The sequence below is a fragment of the Chelonoidis abingdonii genome, chromosome 1, assembly GCF_003597395.2.
Source record: "Chelonoidis abingdonii isolate Lonesome George chromosome 1, CheloAbing_2.0, whole genome shotgun sequence".
In the NCBI taxonomy this organism is placed as follows: domain Eukaryota; kingdom Metazoa; phylum Chordata; order Testudines; family Testudinidae; genus Chelonoidis; species Chelonoidis abingdonii.
Genome location: NC_133769.1, coordinates 314,188,939 through 314,213,667, shown reverse-complemented (window position 1 = coordinate 314,213,667; position 24,729 = coordinate 314,188,939). Strand labels below are relative to the sequence as shown.

The following is a 24,729-nucleotide window of genomic DNA, read 5'->3' as shown; positions in this document are numbered from 1 at the left end:
TGTGAAGGGGAACACCACACTGATAAGGAGGAGACTGACTGAACGTCTCCTTCATCCTCCTCAATGTCCTCCAATGGGGTGGGGGGAGAGGAGAATAGAAAAGGCTGGAGAATTCTGTGGTACCAGGAAGCAATAGTAATCCAAAGACCAGAGTCTCGGTATTGAGAGTTATTCAGTAACCATAAGCAGTAGGAATTCCCACTTTTCTAACACTGACAAGTCCCTGGAGGAGCAGAATTCCTCTGGTACTGAGGTGTCAGTACCAATGCAACAGTTGAAGTGGATGGTACTATTGATTTGAGCATGCAGGTGCTGGGCCCAAAGATGTCTGTCTGGCACTTCAATTTTGCAAGTACCAATGGAGCCAAATATGAAGGCACCAAGTCTGAAGTAGCTGGTACTTTTCTAGAGGAGCATCTGTCCTGGGTCTCCCTGTCCTTCACCAATGGTACCAGGGCCCTGCTGGAGCCAAACTTCTCTGAAGTGCTCTGGGATCTCCCAGCCCTGCCAGTACCAAAGGAAGAGTCCGTCACTTCCATGGTACTGAGTCTAGACATCAAGGTATCTGACACCATAGACTTAGTGGGAGATTGGGGCCTTCTGGGAACAATCTCCTTGTGGTGGGAGACAAAGCCCATCTTCTTTGGAGCCTTTCCTGAGTACTCTGAAGTCTTCCATCTTTTAGCGGAGACCTCAGTTGAGGCTGAAGGAACACTGGATCTGTCTAGAGATACATGTACAGGCGCAGTCTCCTTACCTGACTTGGAAATGGCTCGAAGGGAATGCGCCATCATCAGAAGCTTCAATTCAACCAGGCGGACAATACTAGAGTGCTGTCTCAGGCCGAGACCACAGAGAAGGAACTTTGGGCAGTTCTCCCACGCACCTGTATATACCCTGTATGTACAGCATGAGATTGTACAGAGCGTATGGCACAGGCCAAATGGACACTGAGAATGGAAAATCTCTGATCAAAGGATCGAGAGGTGCATGTGCACCTGAAGTGGAACAAATACAGGGACACAACTAAAAGAAGAACCACTGATCACTATTCTTTGAGTATGGTTTTTCAACCTGTTGTGCACCCACCTTATAGTAATTTCATCTAGACCACAGTTCCCTAGTTGCTTATGAGAATGTCATGCAGGCTTGTGTCAAAAGCCTCACTAAAATCAGGATACATCTACTGCTTCTGGCCACTAGGCAAGTAACCTTGTCAAAGAAGGAAATTCGGTTGGTTACTTGACCAACCCACAGTGCCTATTACTTATCACGCTATTTATTTCCAGGTGCTTCACTATTAACCTCTAGGTCAGGCCCACACAATGTGCAGCCCACAGGCAAGCGGTGGCGTGGGACTGTCGGGTTCGCCCAGGGCCGGTGCAACCGTCCAGGATTTTTCCTCCCTCCTCTCCCTTCCCCTCACACAGAGTGCAGTGCGGCTGATTGGGTGCCTGGTCTTGATTTAGCTGCTCCCATTGGCCTCTAGCAGGCAGAGTCCCTCCCCCACTCCTCTACTCCCCTCCCCCTGCCTCAGCATTGCATCGCAGCACTGTGCAGGGGAGGAGTTGTGTGCTCAGCAGCTTGTTTGGTTGGCTCCACGTGGAGCCAGCAGCTGGAGCAGCGTGGTGCTAAGGGGAGTCCCGGGGGGCAGTCAGGGAGCAGGAGGAGGGTTGGATGGGTCGGGATTTCTGGGGGCACTGTCAGGGGGCAAGGGTGTGGAGACAGATTGGAGCAGTCAGGGGATAGGGAGCAGGGAGAGGGTTGGACGGGTCGGAAGTTCTGGGGGGGGGACTGTGAGGTGGCAGAGGGAGGGTTGGATGAGTTGGGAGTTCTGGGGGGACTGTCAGGGGGCAGGGGTATGGAGAGGCATCAGAGCAGTCAGGGGACAGGGAGCAGAGCCGGTAGGTGCCGAGAGAGGCACCTGGCCTGAGCTCGAGCTGCAGCTCGGGAGGGGGCAGGAGGAGGACTGGGCCAAGACCCCTCTTTGTCGGGGGCAGAGCAGCTGCTGCGCTGGTTGCTCCCAGGGCGGCCTCCATAGTGATGGGCGCAGGGGCGGGGTTGAACTGTCTGTGGGCAGCCAGGAAATCCCCAGGGGAGAGACGTGCGTGTGTTGCACATGCCCTGTCCAAACTGCTGCCCCCTCCCTGTGGCCCCTGTGTTTGTGTGTTGTGTGTTGGACAGTCACATCTAATCCCTTCACACTGCCCCCCTCTCCCCTCCCCTCCCCTTGTTAGTTCATAGCCCCAGAAAATCCCATCAAACTGTCCTCTTTTTCCCCTCCCCTTATTTCATGGTGGGATGATGAACCAAGCGGGCAGGCGGCGCTGAGGAGGGCGATGTTGTGTTTGGGAGGTGCTGGTGTTTCGACAGCGCTGGGGGGGGGGTGGAATTGGCCCTCAGCTGTTTTCTTTGGAGTAATAGGGCCCTCGCCACTTCATGAGTTGTGCAGGCCTGCTCTACGTGCTTACATATTGATAGTTTAACAATTTGTTCCAGTAACTTTCCAGATATCAAAGTTACACTGACTAGTCTGTAATTCTCTGGTTCCTCTTTGTTTCCCTTTTTAAAGATAGGCACTATATTTTCCCTTCTCCAGTCCCTCAGAGAAGAAGGTAGCTGATGCAAATACTTATAAAAGAGCACCCTTTGCTTTAATTTTCCTCGGTGCAATATTTGTTTTATTGTTAGATTACTGTAGGTGGGAACTGTTTAGTTCCCAAAAGCTACAAAAGTGATGAATTTTGTAAAGTAATAATGGAGTTAGGTTTTTTTGCTTGTTTTGCAAACAGATCCATACAATGAATTCTGAAGTTTCTAAAACCTCAAACTGCTGATTGGGTATGCAAGTGTTAATGGATTTTTCTCATTAATCTGTGATTATGTATTCCTAAAACTGAATTAATGGTGCCACTATGTCCTTGTTTGAAGATATGAGGAAATAGTCACATGCAGATTTTAACTTTTTCTTCCTATAGTTCTAAATCTATTATTTTAATCACTCTTTTCACCACTGTGCCAAACAATCTAGAGATTCCATCTATTTTTCCAGATTCTGCATCTCTCCTTCTTTCAGAACTCCTTTGGATAAAAGATATTCTTTATAATTTTTTGCAATATTTGGATTTTTCTTCTCTCCCTTTTTCTATTTGACCATGAGTAAAAACTACTTTGTTTATGCTGAGTTCTTGCCTTTGCTATTCCCAACCTACTAATTAATTTAATATATCTAGATGCTCTTTTGTTAGCATACCATCAATATCTTACAATCTTGCAGGTTCTAAAGGATCCTTCACGGTTCCATTTTCCTACTAACAATAATGACTTCTTTAATAGTTATTCACTTTAAAATGTCACTACAAGTAGACCCTATTGTAAAATCAATTTTTAAGCAGAACTCTAAATCAGAGAGGAGTGCTACTTAAAAAACGATAGCAGACTAAAACCCTGCATGGAACTGGTGGATAATCATTTTCATCGTTAGTTTTTGATGTGCAGCACTGTTCTCTGTAGCTTTATTAGTTATCTCCACTTGCTGTGCAACTTCTAGCAAATCTTTCAAATTAATAAAGGAAACTATTCATCTCTAAACTCCAAAAATATCCCAAACTTTAGATATGAACATAACATAAGAACGGCCATACTGGGTCAGACCAAAAGTTCATCTAGCCCAGTATCCTGTCTTCTGACAGTGGCCAATGCCAGATGCCCCAGAGGGAATGAACAGAAGGGCAATCATCAAGTGATTCATTCCCTTTCTCCCATTTCCAGCGTCTGGCAAACAGAAGCCATCCCTGCGCATCCTGGCTAACAGCCATTGATGGACCTATCCTCCAGGAACTTATCTAGTTCTTAACACTGCCTATTGTTTTTTTAAATCAAAGAGCAACATTTTATAGTGTTGCCCTTTTGCCAAAGCCCTTTCTCTTCAATCTTTAAAGCTCTGTTGAAAGTTGTTCCACTGTGTGGTTTAGCTATGAGAAAAGCACTTTTTATCTTTGCAATTAAGCAGTTCATCCCAAGGGGTGGGGGAAGTAGGGGGGAAACCAGAGGAAATTAGGAAATAAAGGAACACACCCAAAGCTGTCTGAAATTTATCTGAACTAGAGATCTAAAAAGTTATTCTAACATCCTGGTTTTGAAAATAGAATGTTTTGGAGGCTTTCAGGGATTGGCGATAGTTCCTGGTGATTGCCAGTCACTCAGTTTGATTCCACATCCATCTCTATGAATCAAAGATCATAACTCAGTGGTGAACAATGCACACAGCTAATTAAGATTTTTTCTGTACTAAATACAGCACACAAATATAAACTAGTACAATTCCATGAAGATTTTTTTTTTTTTGCTATTTTATATAAAAATCTATTCGTAAAACACGTTTACCTAGCAATTTATTTAACTACATACTTTGACCATTAGAACTGTCCATTTTATTTAGCTAAATTAATTGAAATCCTTTAACAATTCCTCTCCCCTTGTCAATAATCTATGCTTCCAAATGTGGAAACTTTGAATTTTCCTTAAAAACATTTTCCTACTCGCTCTGCATTTTAATGATCATACTAATTAGCAATTATTTAGTGTCCTCCATTCAGGCATTTCAAAGCACTTTACAACAATTAAGGTTGCCTAATATATCTTTGTGATAACCATATAATCCCCATTTCATTCAGAGAAACTAAGGCACAGAGAGCGTACGCAGATTGTTCAAGGTTAGCATAGGAAGTCTGTGACACAGGAATAGTTCTAGTGACTCACAGTCCCATGTCTTAACCATAACAAATGCCTTCCTCTTTTTACATATCTATATATTAAAAAGAAACATTTGTGTTTAACTATAGATACAATACTTCCTACTGCCATCTCATCTCTGGAAAATAACTAGACAATAAATGCTTGCAAGAAATTCCTATGCGAAGAACCTGGTGGACTATTAGTTTTTTCAAACAAGTCTACATGCAAACAGATATATTCCAGAATCACAGTTTAATAATTATTTCTCAGCAGTAACATATTCATCTTCCTTTCTCTTCTCCAATATTTGGGAAATTTCATAATACAGGAAACAGGAATGACTTCAAACATGCCAAATCATATCGCATGATGGCAATGTATTTTGATATAAAGAAAACTTCAATACGAAACCACATCATTGCTCTAACTAATCAAAGTTCTTGAGCATAGTTTCAAAGGGCTATTAAACTTTGAAATAAATTAATTTCACAATAAAACTATTTAGTAGAGTAGCCAGAATACAGCTGAAATCACTACTCATCACCAAAGACATCAACTTAATAGTAAAGATTTAAACACCTATAAAAGCATCTCATTCTGAGTCTGTGGCAGCCATGGTTGATGACCAGCTAAGTAGCAAATACATAAAACACTACATGAAATTTAATGACACAGTTTAAGGCAAGTAGGGTACACAGATTCCCATGGCGGTGAGTCACCTATCAGCAAATTAAGTTTGTTATAACAGCATGTTGAATTCTATTGGCTTAAATAGTCTTAAAGGACAGAGAGAGTTACAGTAGTGTTGTCACTATCAGAATAAATAAGATTAAAAAAACATGTCCAGGATTCAATTTATTTATATTTGATACTAAGGGTACATCTACACTATCTGCTATCAGCAGGTAATGATCGATCTATCGGGGATCGGTTTATCGCATCTAGTGTAGATGCAATACAATCGATCCCCAAGTGCTCTCCCATCGACTCCGGTACTCCACCGCCGCAAGAGGAGCAAGCGGAGTCAATGGAGGAGCAGCAGCAGTTGACTCAGCACCATGAATGCGCTGCGGTAGGTAGACCTAAATACGTCAACTTAAGCTACACTATTATCGTAGCTGAAGTTGCATATCGTAGGTCGATTCCCCTCCTCAGTGCAGACCAGGGCTAAGCCATACAGGATTCTGGCAACTGGTTTGCTACTTACCACCACAAAGACTATTACACACATTTACGGTGTTGCTCTTATGGCCAAAACAACTTCGAAAATTTGGAAAGCTTTCAAGTAATGAAAGCCCTACATTGTTTTATTTCAACAAAATGTATAATTACCCATTCACTTTCAGGTGGACTTTAGGATTTAATGACCCTATTCATTTCCTTATTGAGGGCAAGGTGCCCTCTGGGGTAGGAGGAAGCAGCAGCTATAGCAGCTGTGGCTGGCAGGCAGTCTCCTAGCTGTGATACTGGGAGCCGTTATAGATAGAAATTTCCCACCTGTCTCCCTGCTCCATTACTGTAGCTGGCAGACATGTTCCACCCACAAGTGGCTATCAACAGGCCAGTGTACATTAAGTACAAGTGAGAGTGCCAGAAGCAGTGCTGCCACTAAGGTAGAAGCCAGCTAAAGAGATGTGCAAATCCATTCTCTGCTAAACCATGGGATGATTCATGGTCTTTAATCTGATGTTGGTAAAAAAAGGGATGGGCTCCTCCTTCTTCCTCTCCTCTGCCTCCTCCCCATCTGGAGACACCAAGAGGCTTGCTGATGGAAGTTCAATCTCTGCTAATACTGGCAGTTGCTCAAGGGCCCAAATTCAACCCTCACTCTAGCAGAGGACTAGGTTACACATGTATGCTCCAGTCTTGAAGCCAGGATACAGATTGAGAGGAAAATCTCTTATAACTATATCAGCCTCCAGCAGCTGTTTCCTCCTGCCCCAGACATCAAAGTATGCCCAAGAAAAACTTGCCCTCACTAAGGAAGTGGAGGCAAGGTCTTTAAAAGACAAACTCTTTCCACAAATTAACTAGTAAAGAAACATTTTTTAAAATGGGGCTTATTTAATGGCTTTCCACATTTGAAAAGCTGTTTGGACCAACACTTTGAAACTTAACACAATAAAAAAGGAAAGAGGAAAACACTGGAAGATTGGCAAAGTGCTGAATCATGAGGACTCCAAGAATAACTGATGTTCTAGTTCTGTGGTTTTCAAACTGTGGTCGCAACCCAGTACTGAGTTGCACAATGTAAGGCACTGGGTTGCGGCGGCTTTGGTCAGCACCCCCGACCGGGTCGTTAAAAGTCCCATTGGTGGTGCTGCTTGGCTAAGGCAGGCTAGCCCCTAACTGTTCTGACACTGAGCTGCTCTCTGGAAGCAGCCAGCAGCAGGTCTGGCTTCTAGGCAGGGGGGCCTGGGGTCTCCATATGCTGGCCCCTGCCCCAAGCATCGGCTCCACACTCCCATTGGCCGGGAACCATGGGAGGGCAGTGTCTGCAGGCAAGAACTGTGTGGAGCCACTTGCACACTTCCGACTAGGAGCTGGACCTGCTGCTGGCTGCTTCCAGGGTGCAGCACGGTCCGCGGTGCCAGGACAGGAAGGAAGCCTCCCTTAGCACTCTCACTGCACTGCTGGCTGGGAGCCACCTGAAGTAAGCCCATGGCCCAACCCTGTGCCCCAATCCCCTGCCCCAGCCCTAAAGCCCCCCCAACCTGAAGCCCCTTCCTGCACCCCAAACCCCTCATCCCCAGCCTCACCCCAGAGTCTGCATCCCCAGCCCAAAGCCGTACCTCCTCCCACCCCCCAAACCCCTCATCCCCAGCCCCACCCCAGAGCCTGCACCCCCTCCCACACCCCAACCCCCTGCCCCAGACCTGACCCCCCCGCAAACCCAGAGCCCCCTCCTGCACCCAAACCCATCATCCGCAGGCCCACCTCACAGCCCTCACCCTCACCCCCAGCCCTGAGCCCCTTCCACACCACAAACCCCTCATCCTCAGCTCCATTGGGTTGTGGGCATCAACAATTTTCTTCAACTGGGTCACCAGAAAAAAAGTTTGAAAACCACTGGTCTAGTCTGGATTCCCTAGCTGAGGAAATATAAATAACACTATGTAAATGACAAGAGCTAAAAGAAATTGTGTTGGATATAAGGAAGAAAAATATTCATTATTTCTCCCTTATGATCCAAGATCATGTCAGTCTGCCTGAATAGGATGGAGATATTCACATAGCAAGTCAGTGAAGTTATATATAAACTGAAAACTTGACAGCACATTTAAAATTGGGGCTTTCCAACTATTGTTTCTACAGGAAATCACCTTCTGCAGCGTAAGAAAGGACATTGCTTCCAGTGTGGTACGAAATGCCCCATTTCAACTATGTGAATTGCCTGGATTGAAAGTGAGGGCTTTCCGGTGACTGTGTAGATGGAAGTGGCTAAGAAATTTGTTTCAGTTCTGAAGTTCAGGGGACCCTAAAAATTGTTTATCTGCTCAGCCCAACTGTGTAAGGACTTCTCGCACTGCCAGACAGGAGAAACTTATTAGTTGTCTATCTGCAGGGTCTACTTGAGGTCAGGCACAGACAGCAAAGCAGTGATCCCAGTGGGAACTAAAAAGTTTCATGGAGGTAAGGAAAGGAAAATTCATGCCACACTGCTGTTTATCTCCCACTTATGAAACATACAAAAAGAAACCAGAGGTCTTGGATGTCTTGCTATAGATCAGATACCTGAGCTCCTGGATGAGTCCTCTCACCATCAAAGATAGCAACATGATTCATATGCATCAAATGCTATCCTCATTTGATACCTTATACACTGGAGTATCTTTTTCTGGAAGTCCTCCAGTTTGTCCTCTACATACAATCCTGGATGGGCTTCAAAGCCATGTAAAGAGAAGGAACAGTGGATGAGGCCAGCCGGGGACCCTCAGCTTGCCCCAACAGCAGCAGTAGCATCCCTCCCAGCCCACCAGAGGACAACTCACGTGGGTAGCCATCAGTACCCTTCAAGCAGGTGTGAAGACCACAGTAGGGTATGGCTAGGGTCCTGACTACCTTAAATCAACATTTACCATCTATTTAAGTTTAGAGAAGTTAGTCTAGCTATGACAGTTGAGGCAAATCTATTACACAATTTATTTTTCAAAAATGAGAACCAAAATGCTATACTAGGGGTAGGCAACCTATGGCACGCATGCCAAAGGCGGCACATAAGCTGATTTTCAATGGTACTCACACTGTTCAGGTCCTGGCCTCTAGTCCAGGGTCTCTGCATTTTAATTTAATTTTAAATGCAGTGTCTTAATTTTAAAAACCTTATTTACTTTACATACAACAATAGTTTAGTTGTATATTATAGATTTATAAAAAGAGACCTTCTAAAAACGTTAAAACGTATTACTGGCACGTGGAACCTTAAATTAGAGTGAATAAATGAAGACTCGGCACACCACTTCTGAAAGGTTGCCAACCCCTTTATATCAGTTAAGCTAAAGTGGAAAATGCAGTACAAATGCAAACACAGTATGTCACAAAGGAATTGAACCAATGTGACAGATGTGAAGAGAATTTTTTCAGCTGCTTATATACCAATGCTAGGAGTCAGGGTATCAATGCAGAGGAATTGGAAATGCTGATTGATTAAAAGAAATTTGATATAATTGGTATTACTGAAACTGGCCATGTTAAGATTGGTAGTTATAACTTGTTTAGGAAGGATAGTGTGTGAAAAAGAGGTGGGGGAGGGTACTCTATGCTAAAGCCTCTATTACCTATTTCAGAGTTGCTGATAACTCAGAACCACAGGATCCTGAATGCATATGGATCAATGTGCTCGCTAACAAAGTCCAGGAGGAGATATCAGTGGAAGTCTATTATAGACCACTGAATTAAGCCAGACACAGGATGAAATATTCATTAAGCAACTGTTTCTGTGAGGAAAGAAAAGTGTTTTGGGTATTTTAGTTTGGGAGACATATGCTGGACGTCTCATTCAGCCAGTAGTAGTTTCCAATAATTATAGATGACGATTTTCTAACACAAAAAGGTATTGAACCAAATACAAGGTAACTATTTTGAACCTCTTTGTGGATGCAAATGAATCAATCACTGGACTGGAAGTTGGTGGCTGCTCAGGGACCAATGATCATGACCTGATTACATTCAATCTGAGAAAACAGTGATTCAAAAAGACTAGTTTCCCAAAGATTGGGAAAATTATGAGAAAAAATATTGGGAGGTAAAATTTGGATAAAAAAAGTGAATGAAATTTGGGAGTTCTTTAAGAGGAATTTATTAGATATCCTCTTTCTTGATTCTGGCTTTTTGGCTAACTTTGGCAAGAAACCCATCCTGGTTTAGTAGTGAAGATAGCAATTAAAAATTTTTAAAAATAATATATAAAAAATGGAAAAAGAGGGAAATAGCAAACAATATACATCAGAAGTTATGAAGTATAGAAAATTTAAGAGAAACTTAAGACATTGGGAAAAATGGATGGACAGCGGTACTAGGGATAATACAAAGGATTTTTTTTTAAGTCTATTAGGAACAGAAGAAATTCTGTCAATGGTATATGCCCATTAGTAGATGGAGAGGGCAAAATTGTTAATGACGCAGAAAAGATAGAAGTTGTCAATAAATATTTCTGCTCTGTATTTGGAAAGAAACAAAGATGTGCTTGTATTACATGATGATAGATTACTTTAAACCAGTGCTTCTCAAAGCCAGTCCGCCATTCACTCAGGGAAAGCCTCTGGCGGTCCAGGCCGGTTTGTTTACCTGCTGCACCCATGGGTTTGGGCGATCGCTGCTCCCACTGGCCATGGTTCGCTGTTCCAGGCCAATGGGGGCTGCAGGAAGGGCGGCCAGCACATCCCTCGGTCCACGCCACTTCTCAAAGCCCCCGTTGGCCTGAAACAGCGAACCGCAGCCAGTGGGAGCCAAGATCGGCCGAACCTGTGGACGCGGCAGGTAAACAAACCGTCCTGGACCGCCAGGGGCTCTCCCTGCACTACGGCGGACCGGCTTTGAGAAGCACTGCTTTAAACATCATCTTCCAGAGATAACATTTTTAAATAAGCATGCCCAAATAACTTGTACACAAGAGTCCTAAAAGAGTTGGCTGAGGAGATCTTTGGACAGCTGATATTAATTTTTAATAGAACTTGGAATACCAGTGAAATTCCAGAAGACTGAAAGAGTGGTAATGTGCCACTGTTCAAAAAGGCAAGTGATATGACCTGGGGAAATATAGGCCTGTTAGTCTGACATCAATTCCAAGCAAAATAATGGAAGAGCTGATACAGGATTCATTTAATACAGGATTAAAGAATAGGAATATTATTGTCAACATGGTTTTATAAAAAATAAATACCTGAGATCATTCTTTGATGAGATTACAAGATTTGTTGATAAATGTAACTAGATATATTTTGATTTTTGTAAGACATTTGACTCAGTACCACTCAACATTCTGATTTAAAAATTGGCATATACAATACCAATTAAATACACATTAAGAACTTGCTAACTGACCAATCTAAAAAGTAGTTCTCAGTCATCATCCAATGAGAGTGTTTCCAGTGGGGTTGCACAGAGATCAGTTCTAGGTTTGATTTCATCAGTGATCTGGAAGTAAATATCAAATTACTGCTGAAAAAATCTGAGGATGACACAAAAACTGGCAGAATGGTAAACAGTGATGAGGACAGGGCTGTCATACAGAACAAGCTGGATCACTTGGTAAACTACATCCATTCAAGCAATGTGTGTTTAAATACAGCCAGATGGAAAGTTATCTAGGAACAAGGAATGCAGGCCATACTTACAGACTGGGGGACTGTACCCTGAAAAGCAGAGACTGAAGACTATTTTGTGGTCATAGTGGACAAACAATTCAATATGAGCTTCCACAGCAATGGTATCCCCAAAACGGCTAACGCCATTCTTGGGCGTATGAAGAAAGGAGTATTAAAGTAGGAGTAGAGAAATGTTTTTACTTCTGTATACAGCGTGGGTGAGACAGATACTGGAATACCACCTCCAGTTCTGGTGTCCAAATTTAAAAAAGGAATGTTGAAAAATGGGAGAGCACGCAGAAAAAGAGTTAAAAAAATATTTGAGGTTGGAGAAAATGCCTTACAGTGAGAGATTTAAGGAGCTCACTCTGTTTAGTTTATCAGAAAGAAGACTGAAAGGTGATTGTTTACAGTGTATAAGTATTTTCGTGTGGGAAAAAAACACCAGGTGCTCAATGGCGCTTTAATCTAGAAGAAAAAGGCGTAACAAGAACCAACAGCTGGAAGCTGAAGCTGGACAAATTCGAATTAGAAATTAGGCACACATTTTTAACGAGGGTGATTAACCATTGGAATAAACTACCAAGGGAAGTGGTGGATTCTCTATCTTTCAATGTCTTCAAATCAAGACTGAATCCTTTCTGGAATATATGACTTAGTCCTGTATCAAGCCTAATAGCTTGTGTTTGGCTAACTGCGTGAAATTTAAATGCCTGGGATATCATAAGTATACAATGATATCAGGAGATCAGACTAGATCAGGGGTGGGCAAACTCTTTGGCCTGAGGGCCACAATGGGGAATATAAATTGTATGGCAGGCCATAAATGCTCACAAAATTGGGATTGGGGTCCAGGAGGGGATGAGGGTTTTGGTTGCGGGTGCGGGCTCTGGGGTGGAGCCGGGGATGAGGAGTTTGGGGGTGCAGGAAGGTGCTCTGGGCTGGGATCGAGGGTGTTTGAAGAGTGGGAGGGGGATCAGGGCTGGGGCAGGGGGAGAGGCTCAGAGGTGCAGGCTCCAAGCAGCGTTTACCTCAAGCATCTCCCGGAAGCAGTGGCATGTCCCTTCTCCATCTCCTACATGGAAGCACAGCCAGGTGGCTCTGCATGCTGCCCCGGCCACAGGCACTGCCCCTGCAGCTCCCAAGGGAGCACTGGAGGAGGCCATTGGAGCACATAGGAGCCGGAACGGGGCCATGCCACGGCTTCCAGAAGCCGCATGGTGTGCCCCCCTCAACCCAGTGCCCCAGCTGGAGCACTGGAGCAGGGCTGAGTTGTGTGGTGCGACCCCTCCCTGACTCAGTGCAATGGCTGGAGTGCAGGGGCAGGGCCGAGCCACACGGTGTGGCCCTCAACCCACTGCCCCGGCGCCGGAGCGGGGCAAGCTCCAGACTCTGCTCCCCAGTGGGAGCTTGTGGGCCAGCTTAAAACAGCTCATGGACCGTAGTTTGCCCAGCCCTGGACTAGATGCTCAAAGGGTGGGTCACTTCTGGCCTTAAAACCTATGGATTCACACTGGTCTTTTACAGAAGTAGTTATGCAATGGAACTGCATTTATATCACAACTACGCTTTGCGAGCCAGTTTCTAAGAGAAAAATGTTTAAACGGTTTTTAAGGTTTGAAAAATCACATTCAAGAGAGACTTTTGGTGGATGATGTGTGTCTCTTGGACACATTTTATAAGGATGCAATCATAAAAATAGGTGATTGCAGTGCTCAAGTACTGCTGGAACAGTCCAGAACACTGTTCCACAACTTTTTGGGGGCGCTGGAATGGAATTATGCGGCACTTCCAGTACTTGTTTTCTGGCACTCGGAATCCTTTGTATCACTAAGAAATGCCTCAGAGAAAACACCACACTAAGAGTATGTCTGCACTATGGGATTATTTCAGTTTTACAGAAACCGGTTTTTGGAAACAGATTGTATGAAGTCAAGTGCACGCGACCATACTAAGCACATTAATTCAGTGATGTGTGTCCATGTACCAAGGCTAGTGTCGATTTCCGGAGTGTTGCACTGTGGTTCCCAGAGTCTCCCCCACCCACTGGAATTCTGGGTTAAGATCCCAATGCATGATGGGGCAAAAACAGAGTCGCAGGTGATTCTGGGTAGATGTTGTCAGTCAACCCTCCCTCTGTGAAAGCAACGGCAGACAATCATTTTGCGCCCTTTTCCCTGGATTGCCCAGGCACGGCAATCATGGAGCCCATTCAGCCTTTTTTCAATGTCACCCTATGTCTACTGGATGTTGCTAACAGATACGGTACTGCAGTGCTACACGGCAGCATCCCCTTGCCTTTTGCAAGTTAGCAAAGACGGTTACCAGCCCTACTGTACCGACTGCTGCTTTGCAAGTTGACAATGACGGTTACCAGTCACACTGTACTGTTTGCTGCTGTCATGGGTGCTCCTGGCTGACCTCGGTGAGGTTGCCCGGGGACGCCCGGACAAAAATGGGAATGACTCCCCAGGTCATTCTCTTTAAGTTTTGTCTAATGAAGAGTCAGTCCTGCCTAGAATATCAGACAAGCCTACTATAGAACCAGAGAGGCAAACAGCCGCTCCGGGTCAGAGCCCCAGACATCCTGCAGAAATGATGAGCTGCATGCCATTCTAGGGGGTGCCCCTGCAACACCACCACCCCTTGCTTCCCTCCTCCCCTCACCCCGGGCTACCATGGCAGTTATCCCCCCATTTGTGTGATGAAGTAATAAAGAATGCATGAATAAGAAACAACACTGACGTTATTGCCTCTGCAATAAGAGATCAAAGAGAGGAGAGGAGGGCAGCTTCCAGCTGCTATAATATTCCAGGCAGGAGTGAATCTCCATTAGACAAAGCTTAAAGAAGAGAATGACCTGGGAGTCATTCCCATTTTTGCCCAGGTGCCCCCAGCCGACCTCACCGAGGCCATCCAGGAGCACTCACGGGACGATGATGATGGCTATCAATCCTACTGTACTGTCTGCCATCCGCAAGGCATGGGAAGGGGATGCTGCTGTATAGAGCTGCAGCACTGTGTCTGCCAGCAGCATCCAGTAGACGTACGATGACATTGAAAAAAGGTGAGAAACAATTTTTTTCCCTTTGCTTTCACACGACATATACCCTCAACCACTCGCGACAATGTTTTTGACCCTTCAGGCTTTGGGAGCTCAGCCAAGAATTCAAATGGTTTTCAGAGAGTGCGGGAAGTGTGGGATAGCTACAGTCATCAGTCGCCCCTCCCTCCATGAGCATCCATTTCATTCTTTGGCTATTCTGTACGCTTGTCTTCAGCTCCTTAAGTTTCAGCACTGTTCTGATCCCTGTGTATATGGCCTCTGTGCCATCATAGCCGGTGGAGAGTTTTATTCAAGATGCTTGGCATTTCGTCTATTGGAATGGAGTTCTGATAGAACAGATTCATCTCCCCATACAGAGATCAGATTCAGTATCTCCCACACAGTCCATGCTGGAGCTCTTTTTTGATTCCGGGACTGCATGGTCTCCTGTGCTGACCAGCGCTCTATGCTGGGCAAACAGGAAATGAAATTCAAAAGTTCGCAGGGCTTTTCCTGTCTACCTGGCCAGTGCATCTGAGTTCAGATTCCTGTCCAGAGCGGTCATGATGGTGCACTGTGGGATAGCTCCCGGAGGCCAATACCGTCAAATTGCGGCCACACTAATCCTAATTCGAAATGGCAATACCAATTTCAGCGCTACTCCCCTCGTTGGGGTGGAGTACAGATATCAATATTAAGAGCCCTTTATATCAAAATAAAAGGCTTCGTTGTGTGGACAGATGCAGGGTTAATTCGGTTCAATGCTTCTAAATTCGAGATAAACTTGTAGTGTAGACCAGGCCTAAAATCTACAATTAGTGTCTGATGAGACGCAGAAAATAAGTTAATCAAAAGCCATCCAGAATTAACAGAAGCTTGTTACTTAACTTACTCAGCATTTATTATTCTACAAATAGAATATTCTGCAGTCCATTTTTAAACACTTCTAAAATGCAAATTTAAATCATCTAAACATGAACTTCAAACTGGAGCCAACAGTGGCTAATTGAAGTCCAATTTGGCTATTAAACTCTACAAAGAAACTCAGATCAACAAAACAAAATATGAGTTGAAGGAGAAAGATGTTTGGGTTTTCTAATCAAGAGCTTTCATAACCAGAAAGTACAAAAGTCCATGTAAGTAACGTAACCTTTCTGGAGGTAAGTATAAAGCAGTTTACAACTGTTCATTACAAGATGCACTTGGGAATGGAGAAATTAAAAACATTCCAAAATAAAGAGAGAGATTAGAATATTTGAACACAAACTCTTTGTAGTTAGACAGTTGAACTTCTCCAAATTCAGCACTGCTATCACCAATGTGTTAATTTCATACACTAACTAGGGAGCACAAGATAGGACCACAGTGTAGTCAGTGCTTTCTGCAACACGACAATTTTTAGCACTTTTCTGTTGGTAAAGTGAAGTGCAGAGAGTTAGTGACTATGCTGCTTTGGGGTCTGCTTCAAATCCCACTGAAGTAAGTGGAAGGTTTACCTTGGTCTTCAGTGGGCTTTGGATCATGCCTTTTCAGCCACAGATCTGAAATTGCTTTACAAGATGGAGAAACTGAGGCACAGAGAGGTGATATGACTTGCCTAAGGTCACCCAGCAGGTCACTGGCAGAGCCAGGAACAGAACCTAGGCCTTCCAAACCCTAGTCCAGTGCTTTATGCACTAAGCCTTACTGCCTATACACTGACATCCTAGCTGAATAAAACACAGGTCTAGAAATCAGGTGACCAGAGATCTGTTACTTCCTGAGTGATCTTTGACAAGTAATTTATGCAAAAACTGTCAGACTTACGTGCCTTTGTGATGCATCTAAATCCACAGTTAGGCATTTACATCATTGGTGCTTAATCTCATAGATGAGTTGGTTTCCGTTAGTAAATTTATTTAGGTGCTTAAAATGTGGATCTAGGGCAGGGGTGGGCAAACTACAGCCCTGCCTGCCCTGGCCCCATGCCGCTCCCAGCACCATATCCCTGAGGGAGGCGGGGGCAGAGGGCTCTGTGCGCTGCCCTTGCCTGCAGGCACCCCCTCCCCTGCAGCTCCCATGGGCTGAGAACAGGGAACCGTGGCCAATAGGAGCTTCAGGGGAGGTACCCACAGGCAAGGGCAGTGTGTGGAGCCCTCTGCCTCCTGGGGCTGCAGGGACGTGGTGTCAGCCACTTCCAGGAATGGCACAGGGCCAGGGCCAGGGCACCTACCTTAGCCCTGCTGCATGCCGCTGCCACCCTAGAGCCACTCAATATAAGCGATGCTGGGCCGGAGCCCACACCCCAACCCCCTACCTTGAACCACCTGCTGCACCCTGTACCTATCCTGCACCCCAACCCCCTGCCCTGAGCCCCCTGCCGCACCCCTCTTACACCTCAGCCCCCTGCCCTAAGCCCCAACCCCCTGCCTTGAGCCTCCTGCCACACCCCACACCCATCCTGCACTCCAATCCTCTGCCCTAAGCCCCCTCCTGCACCTCAACCCCCTGCCCTGAGCCCCCTCGTGCACCCTGCACCCCAACCCCTGGCCCTGAGCCCCTTCCTGCACACCACATCCCCTCCCTCACACCACACTCCCTCCCACACCCAACCCCCTGCCCCAGCCCTACATTCATGGCCCTGCATGCAATTTCCCACCCTGGCCCTGATCTAGGGGCTTAAGACACCCAAGTTTGTAAGTTTTGGGTTACATATTTGTGCCATAGTTTTCTTTTACTAAGAAAGTGACTTAATCACAGTCCATACTAAGAAAAGGACCTAACTCCTTAGTAGAGAAGTGAGCTCAGGACTCCTAGGGCCTGAACCATTGAAGCCAACGCAAAGACTTCCATTTACTTCAGTGGGCTGTGGATCAGTCCCCTAAGGCATAAAGAAGTGAAAACACAAAATATAACTATATATAGTCGTGCTTACAATAAGCAAGTCAACTGGTTGCTTTTAGCAACAACATGGAAGTAAAATCTACGCTGTGACTGAAAGTTAACAGCGTACATATAGCCACAGTCTGCTCAGTTCACCTTTTCAGCTCCAATATATTTAGAAATTGAAAACTGAGTATGTTTCTTGGTTTAACAGGAGTCTCCAAGTGTGGACATTTAGCAGGTCATAAATGTGAGGAAGTAGAGCTCAACTGCTTCACTTCCATCAAGAAATCAGGGTAAAACTGTTTGGAGGGAAAGAGAAATTTGCCAATAAGCCTTATCTGATCCATTTCTGACTTCTGCTTGCTAAGCTTCACATTGCAAAACCAGGCCACACCCCTGTGAATAAAGTTCTCTAATACCTACCATCATTTACAATGGGAATAGACTAGACACTATTTGCTAACCAAGCCATGGCTTAGGTGTGATTGCTTAACATTTAGCTTGAAAGAACTGCATCAGTCACACATAGGGACAAGGATTTCCTCTTTCAAGAAACTGTGAAACATACATTTTTGGCACCAGGAAGAGACTAGCCTATCTAAACTGAGGGTCTCCTCATGCCATCCTGTAAAGGAGTTCTCTTTAAAATTTACAAAGTATTTTAATAAGCAGAAATTTATTTATTGTATTAGGCGGTGACTAGTAAGAATAATTACAGAAGGTACAAATAAGTGATTCACTTTATAAAATTATCACAACGGGTATATTACTTATATTGCGGTACAACTGAAAATGTATTAGGTGCTTTACAAACAGAGGAAAATGATTTCCCTGCCCCACAGAATGTACAATTTAAAAAGACAAAGGCAAGTGAAAAGGAATATAACATACATGCACAGTGATCGAGGTGATAATAGGCATGTCTTATTAGTTAGAAATTTAGTGGTCTGTGATTTTGATTGTTAGGCTCGCTAAATGCTCCTTCCCAATCCCACAACATATTGCTTTATTCTCCCCTTTGCTTCCCCGCTTTCCTCCCAGTAATCCCCAGATTCAATTCCACTGTCTTTATAATCTTCCCTTCACATAAATTAACAGTTCTCATAGGAAAAAATAAATAAAATATGCCCCATTGGCTTTCTCTGACTTCAAAAAGGGCTGCTCACATGAGGAAAGTTATGCATCTGCTGAAGTGTTTAGAGAATTAAGATCAGCTAGTCTCTGTTTCTTGAAGAGCATTATGTACCATCACAAGGAAGGATACTTTTTACAAAAATACATCTTTAAGAAAATTTCAGAGGTAGCCATTAAGAATTTCAGAATGTAAATAATAATTTTACTGACAAAGAAAATGAAATGTTTAGGAGGTGGGAGTTATTCCGCCAGCCCAAAAGTCTTTCACAACTAAAAAGAAAAAAAAAAAAAAAGATTCTGCACTGAATTTGTCAAATAATTAAAACAAATTAAAAGCACTTTTGATGACAAGGGACTTTTTCCTGCTACATAAAGAGATAATAGCAGACTGCTCCACCATTCTGAGCATTTGCATGCCTCAGAGGTATATTTCCTGCAGACACATTATCTGATTAAAGAAAGGCAAACAAACTGAATTGAAACCATTCTTTCTTTAAGTCCAGCCTCTTCATCCTGTGATGTCATATTACAAATTGATAGAGCTCTTTTTTCCCCCTCTCTCTTCAGAATACTCAAGGCATACTACACACACAGCATCTGAGGGGGAGATCTAAATTCAGCAAGAACAAACACGCTTTGGAATTGTATGTCTGAATTTCTAAGCAGCCTGCTCTCCGCCCTGTGGGGTTAGCATGCAGACAAGTTGAAAAGCTTGTTTCACAGCAAGGCAGCAGTGAAAGAGGTGGAAACTCCTACATCTTACAGAGCCCAGGAAATCTTTTCCTAAGGAACCTCAGTTACACATTCCCAGTTAAACAACTTTGGAAACTGTGCATTTAAAGTACTTCTCTGCTTTTTGACTTGCAGTTGAACATAAAGCAGCAAGTTCTGTATCAGCTTCATTAACAACTGGGAAAACAAGAGCGTGGAATTAAATGTAAGGATGACCTCATCTGTTGCCTGTAAGCCTGTGTTTATCATCGCCCAGAACTGGATGTGTGACTATTGTGGCATTTAGAAGAAAAGAATGATCTCCGGGTGATTCCCAGAACAGTATCTTCCTACTGCAACATTCATGTTTCAACTTGGAAGTTTTAAAGTAAAATGGAAAACTTATGAAATCATTCACAGACCAAATTCATCTGCAAGCTACCCAGAGATTTTAAAGCAGTTACTGCAGAAGGGCTGCTAACAACGAAAGGAATTCAACATTGTAAATTTAAATTGCCATTATAATGGTAAGCACTAATTGTCCCACTGAGGACTCCTTTAAGTATATTTTATACGGATGTACGTTTAGCATGGTGTTTGTCCTTGGTCTAATATCAAATTGCGCTGCTATATACATTTTTACATTCACATTAAAAATGCGAAATGAAACAACAACTTACATGCTTAATTTAGCAATATCTGATCTGCTTTTTGTACTTACATTACCCTTCAGGATTTATTACTTTGTAAGAAGAAACTGGCCATTTGGAGATATACTTTGCAAGATTTCTGTCACCATGTTTTATACAAACATGTATGGAAGCATTTTATTCTTAACTTGTATAAGCATAGATCGCTTTTTAGCCATAGTGCACCCATTTTGGTCTAAGACTCTTAGAACCAAAAGAAATGCAAAAATTGTCTGTGTTGCAGTATGGATAACTGTACTAGCAGGAAGCATGCCAGCAAGCTTTTTTCCGTCTACTGGCACTCGAAATGACACTGGACAAAACACATGTTTTGAAAACTTTCCTGATACCACATGGAAAACCTATATATCAAGGATTGTTATCTTCATTGAAATTGTGGGATTTTTTATTCCACTAATCTTAAATGTGACCTGTTCTACAATGGTTTTAAGGACTTTGAATAAACCAGTTACTTTAAGTCGGAACAAGTTAAGCAAAAAGAAGGTACTCAAAATGATTTTTGTCCATTTGGTGATATTCTGTTTCTGTTTTGTGCCATATAACGTTACCCTAATACTTTATTCTCTTATGAGAACACAAATATGGATTAATTGTTCATTAGTAACTGCTGTGAGGACTATGTATCCTATCACTCTATGCATTGCAGTTTCAAATTGTTGTTTTGACCCTATAATATACTATTTTACATCAGACACTATTCAAAACTCAATAAAGAACAGATCAGCTAGAACACGCAATTCCAGATTCTCTGAAATTCAAGTTACTGAAAATTTTATTCAACACAGCCTCCAGACTTTAAAAGCTAAAATATTTGACAATGAATCTACAATATAAATGGAGAGAAAATACTGGGACTGAAATGCACCTTTCTTCAGCTGTGAAAATGTTTTCTTGTACACTGAATAAACTTTCTTCACTTAGAAAACTGTTTACATAATGATTAAAATTATGTCACAGATACCATGACCTATTATAGAGTCCCTCCTGTGTCTCCTTACAATTTTGAACCACACAAAAACAAACTGATTTGGAAACCGAAGTTGATACTAACACAGCCCAAAAGTGTTTTACAATTCAACATATTATGAAGTTAGAAGACCAAGTCTTCACATTGTTTGTGTTAACAGGTTAAAACACTTTAAATTAAAAAATTAAATTGTGAAGACATTATTTTAGGCTGCAACTATTTTGTTTACATGCTGATTTCTTAAGGTCTGGATTCTTGAAAGCATTGATCAAGTTGTTGCAACTCTAGTGTCTGTTCCACAGGTTCCACACCCATCATGTTTTGTACGATTTGTTGACAAAAGTTAAGCTATTCCTTTGTAAAAACAAATTTACATACTTTTTAATCCATCTGTAAAGTTACTGAAACAAGATTTGTCAGTTATTTGATAAGAATATTGCCGACAAAACAAACTCAAAGCTGTTCCTAAGAAACTATAGCAAATAAGACTAAAACAAAGACTAAAATCTTTAAATAAGTGTTCTGTTTGGGTTGTGTAATTTAACTTCAAAAGTGCTGCTTTGCTATTGAAAAAACATCGAGTATTCCCTCACATGAACAAAGATATCCTGGGTGACATATTAAATATTCTTTTCCAAGACGACAAGAAATGGCAGTTAGCTGTTTATTGTAAAGTACCCTCTCCTAGATGTTCTGTAGGTCACATAAGCACCATAATTTTGTTGTCTAGGTTTTTAAATGTGTCTTGTACATTTAGAGATAATAAAAATATTTATTTGAGATGCCTGAAAACTGCTGCAATAAATCCAGGAATTTTTAAGAATTAAGAGCTTATATGAAGCAAGATGCAACTTTGTTTAAAAGTGCAATGTGTTTCATACATTCTTCAGAAGCTGGAGCATTGTGCATATTTTGCTCAGAATTTACCTTTACTGTAAAATAATAAATATTTAGAAAGTTAAGGAAGTGTCAAGTGGTGGTTCTCCCAAAGATGATAAAGTCTGGAATAAAAATTGAACTAAAGTATACTTGTGTTCTGGATTTCTCTGTTCAGTTATAATATGTAGACATGTGACTAGCAATTCAAGCACTCTTACTTCTGGGCAATCTGAGGAAGGCTGAGTTCATGTTACAGAAAGCGTGTACTACACTTGCAGTTTGATGTTCAACTTTATCATCCAATTGTGTCTATTACTCTATGTAAGTGTTATTCAAATTTCACTTTAGCTTAGAAATGCATATTTGTTACTGTTATTGAAAATGTACATTTGTGCTACTTAAAGAGCTTAGCTTTTCAGAATTTGATTCTGAACGACTTTGGCAGCCTAACCATACCACAATATTACTAATATAAACATTCCCAGCCAGCGGGGAAAGGGCTGGACTGGCTGGGAATGTTAAGGGCTGGTGGAAGCCCATATTACAACGATGCGCTCAAAGGTCTCCTGGGGGAGGGATAGCTCAGTGGTTTGGCCTGCTAAACCCAGTGTTGTGAGTTCAATCCTTGAGGGAGCCATTTAGAGAACTGGGGTTAAAAAAAAAAAAAAAGTCTGGAGATTTGTCCTATTTTGAGCAGGGCTTGGACTAGATGATCTGAGATCCCTTCCAACTGTGATATTCTATGATTCTATCCCACAGTCATATAGAAAGGAAAGCTCAAAAGTACCACAAACTGAACTACGACAAATGTGGGATAGAATTCAGTGGATAATGGCCGGGGTAATCCTCCATGATGAGAGGAAAGCTTGACTGCGTTCTCACAAGAAAAGTTTGCCATAAACATAAATGCTAAGGGTGAGTTTATAAAATGAAATGGGGGATCCAGAGAAAAATAAAAGCGAAATACAATCAGAACTTGTATGTCACCCTTGACATTAACTCTAACTCCTAAAAAGCACCGTATAACATACAGTTTCATAGTAAATTCTTATTTACAGCAGAGTTTGACTCTGCAAAACAAAATTTTAGAACTTGTGCCTTACAGTACAGGCACAGCTTACATCAAGTGCTATAAAAGATCTCAGCGGGCAACCTTGAAATATTTCTTTGGTTCATACCAGACTTTAGAAAAAGATAAAAACCAGAAAGTTATTGGAATATATCTGTTTGCAGTGTTGTAGCCATGATGGTCCCAGGATATGAGACACACAAGGTGGGTGAAACAGTAACTTTTACTCAGCCAACTTATATTCACCAACAGACACTGGTCCAGTAAAAGATATTGCTTTACCGACCTTGTTTTAGAAATGCATTCAACAGTTTTACATATGCTATTCAGATTAATAGTTAAAACTAGTTATACATCTTGTTTCATTGCAGCTATTCAAAGAGCTTTTTAACCTAATGATATAATAATGGCATCTATAAAATAGCATTTAAAATATAATTTAACTGAAATTTATAATCAGTTATACTTATGATGAATAATCTAAATCATTTATTTCACTTTAGCTTGTAAACTCAGATTTTTTTTAGTTGTTCTAAGTTATTTTACATAACTGTTTGCCTACTAGCAGATGCACGGATAACTTTCAAAGTTGGTTCCTCACTGCACAAGCACACATAAAAAGAACAAGGATAGAGGAGTAAAATTTAAAATTTAAAATTAATTGTTAGTGCAGTAGCTTTGTTACTTTTTTAATTGAAAGACCTTTAATTTTGTTTTTTTTTTGTTGCTCTCCTCACAAGATGCTTAGAATGATGTTCTGAGGATCTCATTCTTGGTGTGTGCGTATGTGCACACACTTGCCAGCCTGTCATCAGCCACCATCCTTCTAACAATAGAAAATGATGGCCTAGGTTCTCAGCTAGGCAAAGCTACTCAATTCACTGGAAGGTTAATTGTGGCACGAGACCCCTACATCATAGAAGTTAAGCACAATGAACCCACTCCCAATTCCTCCCAGAATTTGGTATGGTGAAGTAGACTAGCTTTTTCAAAGATTACATAAATACAGAATCACTGGCCCAGAGGCCAGAACAGGCTGAGGAGATAAAATTGCACAAAAGGTACTGCCCTTTAAAACAGGCTTTCCAAGGTATCATTTAAAAAACAAAGCCAAACACTAAGGGAGTAGCTACACTGCAAGCAGAAGTATGACTGCAGCAATTGTGGACATACCCAAGCTAGCTTTGATCTAGCTGGCTCAAACAACAATAGCTGTGAAGCAACGGCAACACTAGTTGCACAACCCTGCCTAGGACCCAAGGTCTGTGTACTCCAGGTACCACGAGCTGTACAACTCCACCCAGGACTATGAGTATACACAGGAGCAGCTAACAACTGAGGCTTCACTGCTATTGTTATCCAAGTTAGCTGGATCTAAGAGTACTGCAGTCACATCTCTGACTGCGTGTACACATACTCTGACTGTAGCTTCTCCCACATTGTACTCTCAAGATTTTCACTGCAGCATGGTCTAAGCCAGTGTTTCTCAAATGTAGCCACCAGCAGATTTTTCTGAAGCCACAACAGCCTCCTGGCCCAGGAGTCCGGGGTGGAAATGGCTGGAAAGGAACAGCAGCCCCTCCCTGCAGTAACCAGCTGTTGACCCTGGATGCACTGCCTTGGTGTTTGCTGGTGTCACCAGCAGGGGATCGGTGCCCTGCACTGCACAGCCCCCTGTGGGCTCTGGGCAGTGCTTCTGCAGACACATGGGGCTGGTGTGCACAACACAGGAAGAAACTTGGGACTCCACAGGCAGCTGGTGATTTCCCAACCCACCTTTGGGGTTTCAGCCATAGGACTCTGAC

At 42.8% G+C, this 24,729-nt stretch overlaps 2 protein-coding genes across 4 annotated transcripts in view; one reads left to right on the top strand and one right to left on the bottom strand.

The window, feature by feature from the left end:
- The window catches only part of RB1 (RB transcriptional corepressor 1), a 163,026-nt gene that overhangs the window by 47,029 nt on the left and 91,268 nt on the right, over window positions 1-24,729 (bottom strand). The gene's annotated exons all lie outside the window — the stretch shown is intronic.
- On the top strand, window positions 18,005-22,002 carry LPAR6 (lysophosphatidic acid receptor 6). Its single transcript, XM_032788152.2, has one exon. The coding sequence runs from the start codon at window positions 19,824-19,826 to the stop codon at window positions 20,841-20,843; it is 1,020 nt and encodes a 339-aa protein (XP_032644043.1). The 5' UTR covers window positions 18,005-19,823; the 3' UTR covers window positions 20,844-22,002.

Excerpts from the sequence above, each read along its gene's own strand:
- LPAR6 (XM_032788152.2), top strand. The coding sequence starts at position 19,824 with ATGGTAAGCACTAATTGTCCCACTGAGGACTCCTTTAAGTATATTTTA.